The following is an 11,987-nucleotide window of genomic DNA, read 5'->3' on the forward strand; positions in this document are numbered from 1 at the left end:
CTATAGGCCCTGTATAAGTATTAGTTCAATTATATTATGATTGAAGAGCCCACAGTATATTTTGCAAAAGGAAGACCTTTGTGCTGGTACCTCGGCTAATTTTTAAATTCAGCGTGTGGGTTTGTTCATTCATATGCAGCACAAGACTACAGGGTGGCATTATTGGCTGAGGGTGCGGCTGTGCCGCTGATGCAATGCCCTCTGCTGGTCAGGGCAGGAATCTGTAACTTGGCGATGGTGCCAGCGATAGCTCGCCTACTCTCAGGAAGGCACCGTGGAATATTTAACGTCTGGCAACTAATGCTGGAGTTGGGATGCAAGTTTAACATCCATCCAAGGGGACGACACACACATTGATGAATCACCCAGCCTGTGAAACACTGGGATGACAGTTTATAGCTGGGTCGGGATTCAAACCCAGGCTCGACAGCTTAGGGGGAGTGTGCGTACAGGACATCCTGTTAACCCACTGTGTCCGTAAAACGTAGGCTTTATACGCTCCCACCTCACTAGAACACTTATTTTTCTTGAATTGTTATAACCAACCACACAGTGCTCAAATATTAATTATCAATCTTCGACCTTCAAGCTTCGGCCAAATAATCGAAGAATGTAAATATATATTTAATAGGAGGAATAAAGGATTGGGGAAGAGGAACTTCAGGTTTCTTTTTTCTCTATAACATAAAGGTTGAGGGAAAATCAAGGAAGAAAGGTGCTTCAATTTAAAGGAAGGTTAAAGTTGAAGGTATTGATGCTTAAATTTTGAACATTGGTCTCATTATATGGTATCGCTACATTATAACTGATGTATTCTGATGCTCCAGCAGCAAAAACATACTAGGCATTCCAAACACCATCCCATAAAATGTACAGTATATCTACGTGCCAAACACGAAGCTTCATTATCATTTATAAAGGCCAAAAAAAAATCAAACTTAGCATGATATTGTCCTTCCATGCTGCAGGTGGGTCTTTGATTCTATCTGGAATAAGCTGCTTCTTCCTTTGGTTTGGAAACAGTGAGGCCACCATGATCGGTCTGCTTTGCCTCTTCAATGGTCTGAGCATCTCTGCATGGAATGCACTCAGCGTTATTTCGGTGGAAATGTACTCAACTAACAAGAGGTAATATGAGCTATATTTATTCATAATTCTTTTTATTCTTTCATATCATCAGATTGCTTTCAAGTGTCTTTCTGTTGTTGGCAATGGATTTGGTGTCTTGGTATTGATGTGGAAAGTATGGTCGGAAATAATGGACTGCTATTTACACAGCTCTATTTTTACACTTTTACTACGTTTGTTTACTGAAAGAAAGGTTTTACATTAGGATGTGCAAGGGAATACATATTTATAACATTTCTGTTTTGTTGTTTCTCATGTAACTGGAACTTTCAATAATTGTATAGAACTAGCGTGACTCGGCGCGCTCCACGTGCCTCACCACACCTCGTTTCAGAGGAATAGGCATCTTTGACCATGTCTGCTTTCTCATGGAGTGAGGGATGGTGGAAATGGTGGGTGGGGGTTAGTGGTGGTGATGGTGGATTGGGGATCGTGGGGGGAATGGTGGAGGTGGGATGGGGTGAATGGTGATGGAGGAATGGTGGGGGAGAGTGGCCAAAATTGTGTCTTCAGAAACTTTTGGGTCTTCGGGGTATTTTGGGTCTTCAGGGTATTTTGGGTCTTTTGGGCCTTCGGGGTATTTTGGTTCCACTGGATCTTTAAGGGTCTTTTGGGTATTTTGGTTCTTTGGAGTCTTTAAGGGTCTTTTGGATCTTCGGGGTGTTTTGGGTCTTCAGGGTATTTTGGACCTTTGTGGTATTTTGGGTCTTCAAGGGTCTTCAGTGGCTTTAAGGGTGTTTTGGGTCTTCAGGGTGTTTCGAGTCATCGGGGTCTTTTGGAGCTCCAGGGTGTTTTCGGTATTTTGGGCCTTTGGGGTCTTTTGGTTATTTAAGGGTCTTCAGGGTATTCAGTGTCTTTAACGATCTTTTGAGTCTTCTGCGTAATTTGGGTTTTCGGGGTGTTTTGGCTCTTCAAGGTTTGTTTTTGTTTTTTGTACACAAGATGGAGGACGTGTAAGAGCTAACATTAATCACAGAAATTTGGGTTTTCGGGGTGTTTTGGCTCTTCAAGGTTTGTTTTTGTTTTTTGTACACAAGATGGAGGACGTGTAAGAGCTAACATTAATCACAAAAAAACAAACGGACACATAAAAAAACATAATAAAGGCAGCGGGAGACAAGATGGGGAGAGGGAAGCACACAAGTACAACAGCAGAGAACAGGGACATCGGGAGATCTGTGGGAGGGAGAGGGCTTGGGAGGAGGAGGCATGGGAAAGGGGGGGGGGTGGGGGAGGTATAAAACACATGGACACTGCTAGGCCTTCAAGGAAAGAAGTCGGTATTTCAAAAAAGTGGATCTGGGGTGAAATTAATAGGGGTAGAAAAGATCAAGGTTTTGGATGGGGGAAGATAAGAAATGGTGGTGAACAGCTGTTTTAAAGACCTGGAGGGAGGAGTGGGATTGAAGGGAGTGGGGGAGTTTGTTCCAGAGGCGGGAGAAAAGAGGAATGAAAGAGTGAAGGTGAGCAGAGAGTCTTGATTTTAGCAGTTTCACCAGAAGAGGGTTGCTGGCAGATCTTGTGTGACCTTGTGTGAGGAATATTTGGGGGAACAGAGCACAGATAGAACTGGGGGAGCTAGGCCGGAGACAAGTGAGATCATGGCAAATAGTGAGACCCAAAAACTTGAGTGACAGAACTCCTTGGAGAGAATTGTTGAGAAAGTAGATGGGAGGGTTGTGCAGTCGGTCTTTTCGGAGAGACATTGTAAGAATGTGAGATTTGTCAGGATTAAAAGACATGTTCCACGTGTTTGACCAGTCTGTGATTTTGTCAAGGTCTGCGGAGAGTGAGGAGGCTGCAGACTGCCGATCTGAGGGATGAGGTATGGAGCGGCAGAGAGGGGAGTCATCAGCAAAGAGATAGAGAGGGTTTTCCAGAGAGTCGGAGAGATCATTGATGAAGACCAGAAAAGCACAGGGCCCACACTGCCTTGGGGAACTCCAGCCTGAACAAGAGAAGATGAGAGAAATCCATTCAGGGCCACACGTTGACTACGACTAGAGAGAAAGTCCACAAGCAATGTGTGGAGATTTCCATGGATACCAAAGGAGGAGATTTTGGTGAGCAGAGTGGGGTGCCAGACCGTATCGAAGGCACGTGATATGTCAAGGGAGACAGCTCTAATTTCCTGTTTGACATTGAGGACCTCCATCCATTGTTGATACAGCAGAAGCAGCATGTCCAGAGTAGAGTGACCTGGTCTGAATTCAAATTGATGATCAGAGATCAAGCCATTGGAGAAGAGCAGGGATTTGATATCCGAAGCAATGATGGATTCCATGACTTTGCTGATAATTGGGAGCAGGCTGATTGGCCTGTAGTTGCAAGGATCTGTTTTTGCACCTTTTTTGTGTCAAGCGGTAATGTTGGCTGATTTCCAAGCTGATGGCAGATGACATTGAGCAAAAGAGAGGGCGAAGAGAACAGAGAAAGGGTGAGAGAGAGCGGCAGAGCAGGATTTTAGGATCCGTGGGCTGATGCTGTCTGGTGCAGTTGCAGAATTAGAGTCGATGATTGACAGAAACTTCTCCACCTTGTCAGCAGAGAAGGACACAGAGTCCAGGAGCAGCTGGGTTCGACTGGTTACGGTGGGTACAGAGAGAGATGGGTTTGGGATACAATATTTTGAGGCAAACACAGAGTTGAGGCATTCAGCTTTTTAACGTACAGAGTTAGCTGTGTAGCCATTTGAGATAAGGGAGGGGATGGAGGAGGAACAAGCACCAGAAGCAGATTTGACCAGATGCCACCAGGATTTGGAAGAGGGAGACAGTTTTGAGATTTCAGTCTTGAGAGTAGAGAGATATTGCTTCCTGGCTCTCCTGAGGGTGGACACACACTTGTTCCGGGCTTTGTGAAAAGAAATGAGATTGCCTTCCGTTGGATTTGCCTTCCAGGAGGCAAAGGCAACTTGTTTCAGGGCAACTGCCTCACCACAAGATTCTGTGTACCATGGACGGGAGGAAGGGTAAGACAACTGAAGACGAGATGGGATAAATCTGTGCATGAGAGAGCAATTTACTTTGGAAGTATTCCCAAGATGAGTTGATGTCAGAGGCAGTGGAGATGGGGGACCAGTCCAGATGATTGATGGCTGCTTGAAGACTGTGCCAGTTGGCCTGAGTGAAATGCCAGACTCGTCGATGCTGAGGAGGCTCTTTGAGAATGGCCAGAGAGATCTCCACTTTAATAAGCATATGGTCAGATGAACCGATGGGAGCAGAAGAAGAGCAGCAGACATTCACAGGGAAGTTTGTCATAACCAAGTCGAGAAGAGAAGATGCTCCATTGACTGAGATCTGGGGCGGGAAATTGACAGATTGTGTCAGTCCCAGTTGGTTGCAGAAGTTATTTGCTGAGGTGCCATGGCTGGTGAAACAGGTACCCACACCCAGCCAGCTGGCATGACAGTTGAAATCACGACACATGAGAAAGAGAGAGTTGGGATGAGTGGATAGAAGTTGGTCCATGTTATCAGACAGCGAGATGTAGATCGAGTCATCACTGTTTGGTGGACGGTACAACACACATATGAACAAAAGGTGGGAGCGAAGGGGAAGCCGTAGCCAGAGGTACTCCTCGGGGTGAGGTGGAGGCCATTTTCAGGATATTCAGGGTATTCGGTATATTCGGTATTCAGGGCCATTTTGGTCTTCAGGGTCTTTTGGATCCTCTGGGCCTTTAATGGCGTTTCGGGTATTTGGAGTATCCGGGGTCTTTTCGGGCTTTTGGGTCTTTTGGTTCCTCTGAGTCTTTAAGGATCTTTGGGGTATTTTGGGTGTGGTGCTGACCGGGCCGCCGTGGTGCTGACCTGGCAAATGTGGCGTGGTGCTGACGGGCCCCCGCAGCCGTGATGCGAAAAGAGAGGTGTGATGTGATGGGGGTGAGTTGCTTGAAGGATGAAGTGGGACAAATCGTTGTGGACCCAGATGGAATTAAAGGAAGATGGAAAAGATATATGGAAATGCTGTTGAATACAGAGAATGAATGGGATGGCAACATAGAGAGTAACCCAGTTTTAGGACCGGCAGAGAAGATAACTGAGAAGGAAGTTGAGGAAGCGATAGAAGCAATGAAGAGTAGAAAAGCGAGAGGGCCGACGGGAGTTGTGGGAGATATGTTGAAGGCAGCAGGAAGTTGGGGTGTGAAGAGAATGGCAGAGATCTGTAATCTGCTGGTGATAGAAGGTCGCATTCCAGTGGATTGGGAACTGAGTACCCTCGTCCCTCTATACAAGGGGAAAGGTGACCCTCTGGAGTGTGGCTTGTACCGAGCGATAAAGTTATTGGAGCATGGAATGAAGGTATTGGAAAGGGTGTTGGAGAGGAGGATAAGGAAGAAGGTGAAGATCGACGAAATGCAGTTTGGATTTCTGCCAGGAAGAGGAACGACAGACGCGCTCTTTATTGTGAGGCAGTTGCAGGAGAAGTACATGGAGAAAAGCAAGAAGTTGTTTCTTGGGTTTGTTGATCTGGAGAAAGCATTCGATAGGCTTCCACGCAAAGTATTGACATGGGCAATGAGGAAGTTAGGAGTGGAGGAATGGTTGATCAGAGTAGTGATGGCGATGTACAAAAGAGCGCGCACAGCTGTAAGGACGAAGGATGGGAACAGTGGTGAGTTTGAGGTGAAGGTGGGAGTGCATCAGGGGTCGGTACGAAGTCCACTACTATTTGTAGCTGTGATGGAGGTGCTGGCTCAGAATGTAAAGGAGGGTTTACCGTGGGAGTTGTTGTATGCAGATGATCTGGTGTTGATTGCAGAAAGTATGGATGGACTGAAGGAAAAGATGAACAAGTGGAAGGAATGTATGGAGAGAAAAGGTCTGAAGGTGAATATCGAAAAGACGAAGGTGGTGGCAAGTGGTAAAGCATGTGGTGAGTTGGAAAGAACTGGGAAGTGGCCCTGTGCTGTGTGCAGGAACGGTGTCGGAGTGAACTCCATTCAATGTACAATGTGCGCTGAGTGGGTTCATCAAAAATGTAGTGGTCTGAGAGGGTCATTAACCAGTGTGGCAGCTACATTCAAATGTAAGGTGTGCACAGAGGGAGCTGCAGATGGAGGAAATGTTGAGTTGGATCTTGGAGACGGCGTGAAGCTGGAAGGTGTGAAAACATTTTGCTACCTCGGAGACATGCTGAATGGAGAAGGTGGATCAGACTCGGCAACGGTTGCTCGAGTGAGATGTGCATGGAAGAAGTTTCGGGAACTGAGTGGCGTGCTGATGAGGAGGGGAGTGTCGTTGAAGCTGAAGGGAAAGGTGTATGCTGCATGTGTGAGAAGTGTTATGATTTATGGGAGCGAGACATGGGTAATGAACGTAGAGCAGCAACGAAGGTTGGAAAGGGTGGAAATGCAAATGGTTCGATGGATGTGCGGGGTATCGTTGAGAGAGAGGAAGACAAATGATGAATTGTGAAAAATGATGGGAATAGAGCCTGTGATTGATGTTGTGAAGAGGAACAGGTTGAGATGGTTTGGTCATGTGTTGAGGAAGGATGAAAGTGACTGGTTGAGAAGAGTGATGGAAATGAATGTAGAAGGAAGTAGAGGACGTGGAAGACCGAGAAAGACTTGGCCAAAGATGGTGGAAGAAGAAATGCGGGCAAGGGGGTTAACAAGGAGAGATGCAGAAAATAGGGCAAGATGGAGAAGATTGTCATGGGGACCGCAAGGCTAACCCCCGCTTTAGCAGGGAAAATGGCCTTAAAATGCATGTTGTTGTTGTTGGGGTATTTTGGGTCTTTTGGTTCCTCTGAATGGTTTTTAAAGTCTTTTAGGTATTTTGGGTCTTCGGGGTATTTTGGGTCTTCAGGGTATTTTGGGTCTTCATGGTATTTTGGGTCTTTGCAGTCTTTAAGGGTATTTTGGATATTCAGGGGTCTTGGTAGTCTTAAGGGTATTGGGGGACTTAAAGGGTCGTCAAAGGTCTGAGGGGTCTCGGCAGTCTTAAGGGTCAAAAGTTATATTCCAACAGTACTTAATTAAGAGTTCACGGACTGTTTTGGGTGTTAATTTTATTTGATGAAGAAGAAGACGTTTTGGTCATAAATAAACATACAAACATCACCATATACGTTTGCTCTATTATAATAAGATAACCCTAAAAGTAGAAAAAAACATTAAAGAACCGTGGACAATTATTCTGAAACCCTTTTTGAAATCCCAGATGTAGATTTAGTCACGCTGAAGAAACTCTTTAAAAAACGTGCTGACATCGAGATTGAAACAGTTTGAGAGATGATGTTCATTGATTTATTCTCAATCATCGTTCATGCACATCTATCACATACTTTTTCCAACAAAGAAATTGAATGTTGGATCATTTTTCTCAATAAATAAATGAGAAAGAATATTTTTTGGTGTGCTCTTTGTTGAATTAGACTCTCTTTATCTATTATTAGGAATTAAATGAAGATTTAATCACATTTTAGGTCAAATTTATGCAGAAATACAAAAAATTCTTAATGTTCACAAACTTTTTCTCACCATTGTAGTTCATTGAGACAGTGTCTTGTGGAACCCAGTGTCTAATTTAGTTTGTACTCGTGCAAGGGTGCTCGGCATTGCCCAGTGCTGGTCTAATCATGTTGGCGTTGGCATTTTGAAGAAATCAAATTTTGTTCCTATTTTTCTGTGGGGGCTGAAAACAATTCCCTACACCCACGAAGGAAAGGGATCAGGGATCATTTAATATTACATTTCACAAGGCGTAATCATTATAGTATAGAGCGATTTTTTAAAATCCAACTGTTTTTTTTTTAAGTTAAAAAAAACGTTTAAGCCCAAAACACTCCCCAGCACTCACTAAATAACCTCTGTAAGTTTGACAAATATCAGTTTGGCCATGTCTGAGAAAAATGGCGACACAGACAAACAGACAGAGACTAAAATCTAAAAATCTAAAAATTTCTAAAATCCTCCATTTTCATCCGATTGACATGAAATTTGAAGAGGATTTGCACATCTGGACACCGAATTCAACCACCAAGTATTTTTGAGGTCAACATAGGCCAAAAGGTGAACATAGGCCGCATTTCTAAAATCCTCAATTTTCATCAGATTAACTTGAAATTTTAAGAGGATTTGCATACCAGATTACTGAATTAAACCACCAAGTATTTTTCAGGTCATCATCGGCCAACAACTTATTTTAGGGATTTTGCAAGTATCGTGCTATGCACGGCATATTTCTTGTCCTGTTTGTCTGTCTGTTTGTGAACAGGATATCTCATCTCAAAAGGTTGCGGATGGATTCAGCCAAAATTTGGTGGAGGGGCTGGGTGTGTGAAGAGGACGAAATGTTGACATTTTAGTGAAGATCTGGATTCGATAATATTTTAAAAAGTGATTCTTCACCACTGAGAGATGAGGCAAAAACCGATATATAGCACGATATCTCAAAAAGTTGTGGACGGATTCGCTCTTTTATCATGCTCATAGTATGAAAATAATGGTTCCGGTATAATCCTCATTTCTTGATCAAAAGGTCAGAGTATTTCTTTCTATTTCGTTACCATATCACTGTGATTGAATCCACAATCGTGTTCAGTAGTATGAAATTCAAACAAGGCAATTTGTGTTCTACATTGTTCAAGTATACAATTCATTTGAAATTAAATAAAGATTTTAAATGTTGTAGAAAACAAAATTCCGAAGTTTACTGCTATTGATGCAGCGTCTTTTACACCACCTTATTTGACATGTTACATTAGTTATTAATGCCTGTTGCTTGTGCCATCTATGATGTCGGTAAAAACAGTAAGATTCCTGTTTGGAATGATTTTCAATTCTGTTTGACTGCCGGACAGGCAGACAGAGTGAAAATATAATCTAACTCCTCTCTGCACATGCATGATTGAGACAAATTCAGAGCGAAAGTATTGTTAAACTGCATGTTCATTTTCTCATTAATATTGAAAATATAGCATTCGATTGAAATGAAGTTGTTCCTCAATAATAAAGTGACAATTGTAGGCAGACAAACAGACAAAGTGAACAAATAGCTTAACCTCGCTTTACGCTTCGTGCACACGGGGTAAAAATACTACTCTGGATTGTGGTAGAAACACTATGATTTTAGAGGTGGAGGGAGTATACCGACTTGTTTCTGTACTCAAATGGACCTGATGTTAAGCTATGGCGTGTTGGATCCTTCTTTTTCTCTGGAGCTCTGTTCACCTTTAAAGCTTCATTTTTGTTAATAAATGATTGTTTCACCTTTTCTTCCTCCTCCTCTAGTTTTTTATTGCTCTTTTTTTTTCTTGCTCCTCTTCTACTTCCTCATTTTATTCTCTTTCTCCCTCTCTTCTTTCTACATTTCCTCTATTTCTTCTTTCTCTTGTTTTGACACTCCCAAGAGATGATGCATCCAATTATGAATCAATTACATGAGTGTTTTCCACTGATATTCATAATGTGGAAATGGCTGCTATCTATAGCTCTCACCAATCACAAAATAGTATATCTTTCTATCACCTTTCCTCCAGTATTTCCTCCACTATCTTTTCTGTCCTCTTCCTCAATTTTACCTTTAAATATCCTTTTTCTATTTTTTTTATTTGATTTTAAAGATCCCTTTTGTCACCCCTTCCCATCCCACCCCCTCCCATTATTATTTTCTCATTCCTTTTTCTCTCTCTCAACATCCTGTCTTACGCATGCATCCTAATTACATGGTCTCAATGTGCCATAAATACGCATTGCCTGAGATCAAGCAATCTAATCGACATGGTCATGGGATTTCACTCTTTTCAGAACAACAGCATTCGGGTTCCTCAATGCAATTAGCCGACTGGCCGCGGTTTTTGGCAACATAATCTTCGATGCGAGCGTGGATGTATCGAAGACGATTGCTGTGCTACTAGCCTCCTCGGTGCTTGTGAGCGGCGGGCTGACATCGCTGCGCCTTCCTGACACCCAAACACAAGTCCTCATGTGACCACCATGATGGCAACGCTATGCCTGCTGCCCCACGGAATGCAGGGCAGGGAGTTGCAGTGGATGTGGCTTCATGGTTGATCTTCAAGAGGATGTTTGGATTTATAGTTACCTTCTTTAATTTGCACACAAAACACACGATTGTTTTTCCATATTTCTTAGCTTGTAATTCAACCAAAAGGCAATCCAAGTTCTCATTAGAACCTGATCCCACTTCACAATGAAAGGCCACACTCGTCATCCATGGGTTTTCATCAGCAAATGTCTTTGTTCATCCAATGACGAAAATGCTACCATGTTTAAAACTTCCCCACAGTTTCCACAGTCATAAAACTTTCCACATGTTTAAAACCACAGTTTTACAACTTTCAAAAAGGGAGTCACATCTGGAGAAAGAGATGGCGTTGAAAAATGGAGCATGAAATAAGTGACTATGTTGCTTGGGAAGACACCTACTCGGAGATATCAATTCGGGCCAAAAGAATACGATAAACATAAGGAAAGTGTATGGCATTGTAGCACATGATAACTTTTTAACGAGACATCATGTGAATTAATTGAAACACATTTCAACGATGCCGGCAGGTTTATGATACGACTTGTTTACAGAACACCAAAGTTTAATTGTATGGCCTGTGTTGCACCCACAGAATTATTTTCCCCCCACTTTTTAATGACTCAAATGGGATATAGGTGGGAAAATACTGTGCCAACACATTGAGAATGGTCGTTACCAATAATAACTATAATTGTGGCAGAGAACACAAAGAAACCAACTCTCACGACTGAAAATCAGAAGGTGTTTTTCAACATGTTCTGTATAATTGTAACATCTTGTACGGTACGAGTACATTTACAACCTGACATCACGTGATAAGTGCAATAATTTTTTTCCCCCCATTACAAATGCAGCTCTCTTACCCTACAAGTTTAAATGTTTGGTTTTGTGACATCGTGCTTAGTCCTATCGTAAAAAACGGGGTTGAGGTTGAAAACAGGGCTTCCTAATCTCCTTTGTACAACCCATCCCGATGGGCACAACTCATTGGGGAAGTAGTCGGTATAACTATTTGTGACGTGATGTATTGCCTCTAAGTAAATGTCGAATCATGGTGATTACGCATCCCCTCGCCTGCTGACCGAAATGTTAAGAGTTGTATGTCGAGTCCGACTCCAGCGACTGGGGGACTTTCAGGACGTTTAAAGCCTGTGCTTTTTATCTGAGATCAGGTTCAATATGTGTGTGTTTCCCCCAAAGTGAAATAGCCCACTTTGCATGCCATTCCTATGACAGACACATCGAAGCCAAAATAAACTGGAACAAAAAAAGCGTTTCATTTGGAGGTTGGGTTTTGTTGGTAGACATCTCAGATTTTGTGCACGCTTTTAGTCGAGCTGTTCCTATTAATGTTCGTGGTTTGTCCAATGAAAAACAAAATGACAACGTTCTTTTGCACATTCCTTCACCCTGCTGCATGATCATCCCAGATCGTGAGCATATATAATACTGTACATCCAGTTGAACGTGTGTATATGATGGAAAAACAATGGATGTGCGTGCTCTGCAAAGCAAGCCACAACAGTTAATGTGTTTCCTGCCCGTTTTACAATGGGCTTTACGTGCACGTTTGCATTCAGGGAAAGTGGCTACTCTTAAAAAAAAAAAAAAAAAAAAAAAAGAGCAAAAGCTGAAAAGAGAGGCAAAGATAAACGATCGAGGAGTTTTTGTTTTGGGTCCCTTCTTGCACTTCACATGCTTAATGAAACTAATCGGTCAAACAACAACACGTTCATATTAGACTAAGTTAGCCTTATTACTCAAAGTTATCGCATTTATACTTTATTTTAAGGGCCCCAAATGAAGGATTGTGTACATTAATGTATATGAATCATAAATGTCATATCGAAATATATGA

General features: G+C 42.6%; 1 protein-coding gene across 2 annotated transcripts in view; it reads left to right on the forward strand.

Annotated features, from left to right (window-relative positions):
* LOC137420731 (synaptic vesicle glycoprotein 2C-like) overlaps positions 1 to 11,726 on the forward strand; it is a 111,345-nt gene extending 99,619 nt beyond the window's left edge. For both annotated transcript variants that reach the window (XM_068106059.2, XM_068106060.2), the window contains exons 12-13: positions 969 to 1,128; positions 9,889 to 11,726. In XM_068106059.2, the coding sequence (XP_067962160.1) occupies positions 969 to 1,128; positions 9,889 to 10,072 (344 nt within the window). In that variant the 3' untranslated portion in view covers positions 10,073 to 11,726. The remainder of the gene's footprint in view (positions 1 to 968; positions 1,129 to 9,888) is intronic.
* Positions 11,727 to 11,987: the final 261 nt, after the last annotated feature.

The sequence above is a fragment of the Myxine glutinosa genome, chromosome 2, assembly GCF_964187855.1.
Source record: "Myxine glutinosa chromosome 2, kmMyxGlut1.1, whole genome shotgun sequence".
In the NCBI taxonomy this organism is placed as follows: Eukaryota; Metazoa; Chordata; class Myxini; order Myxiniformes; family Myxinidae; genus Myxine; species Myxine glutinosa.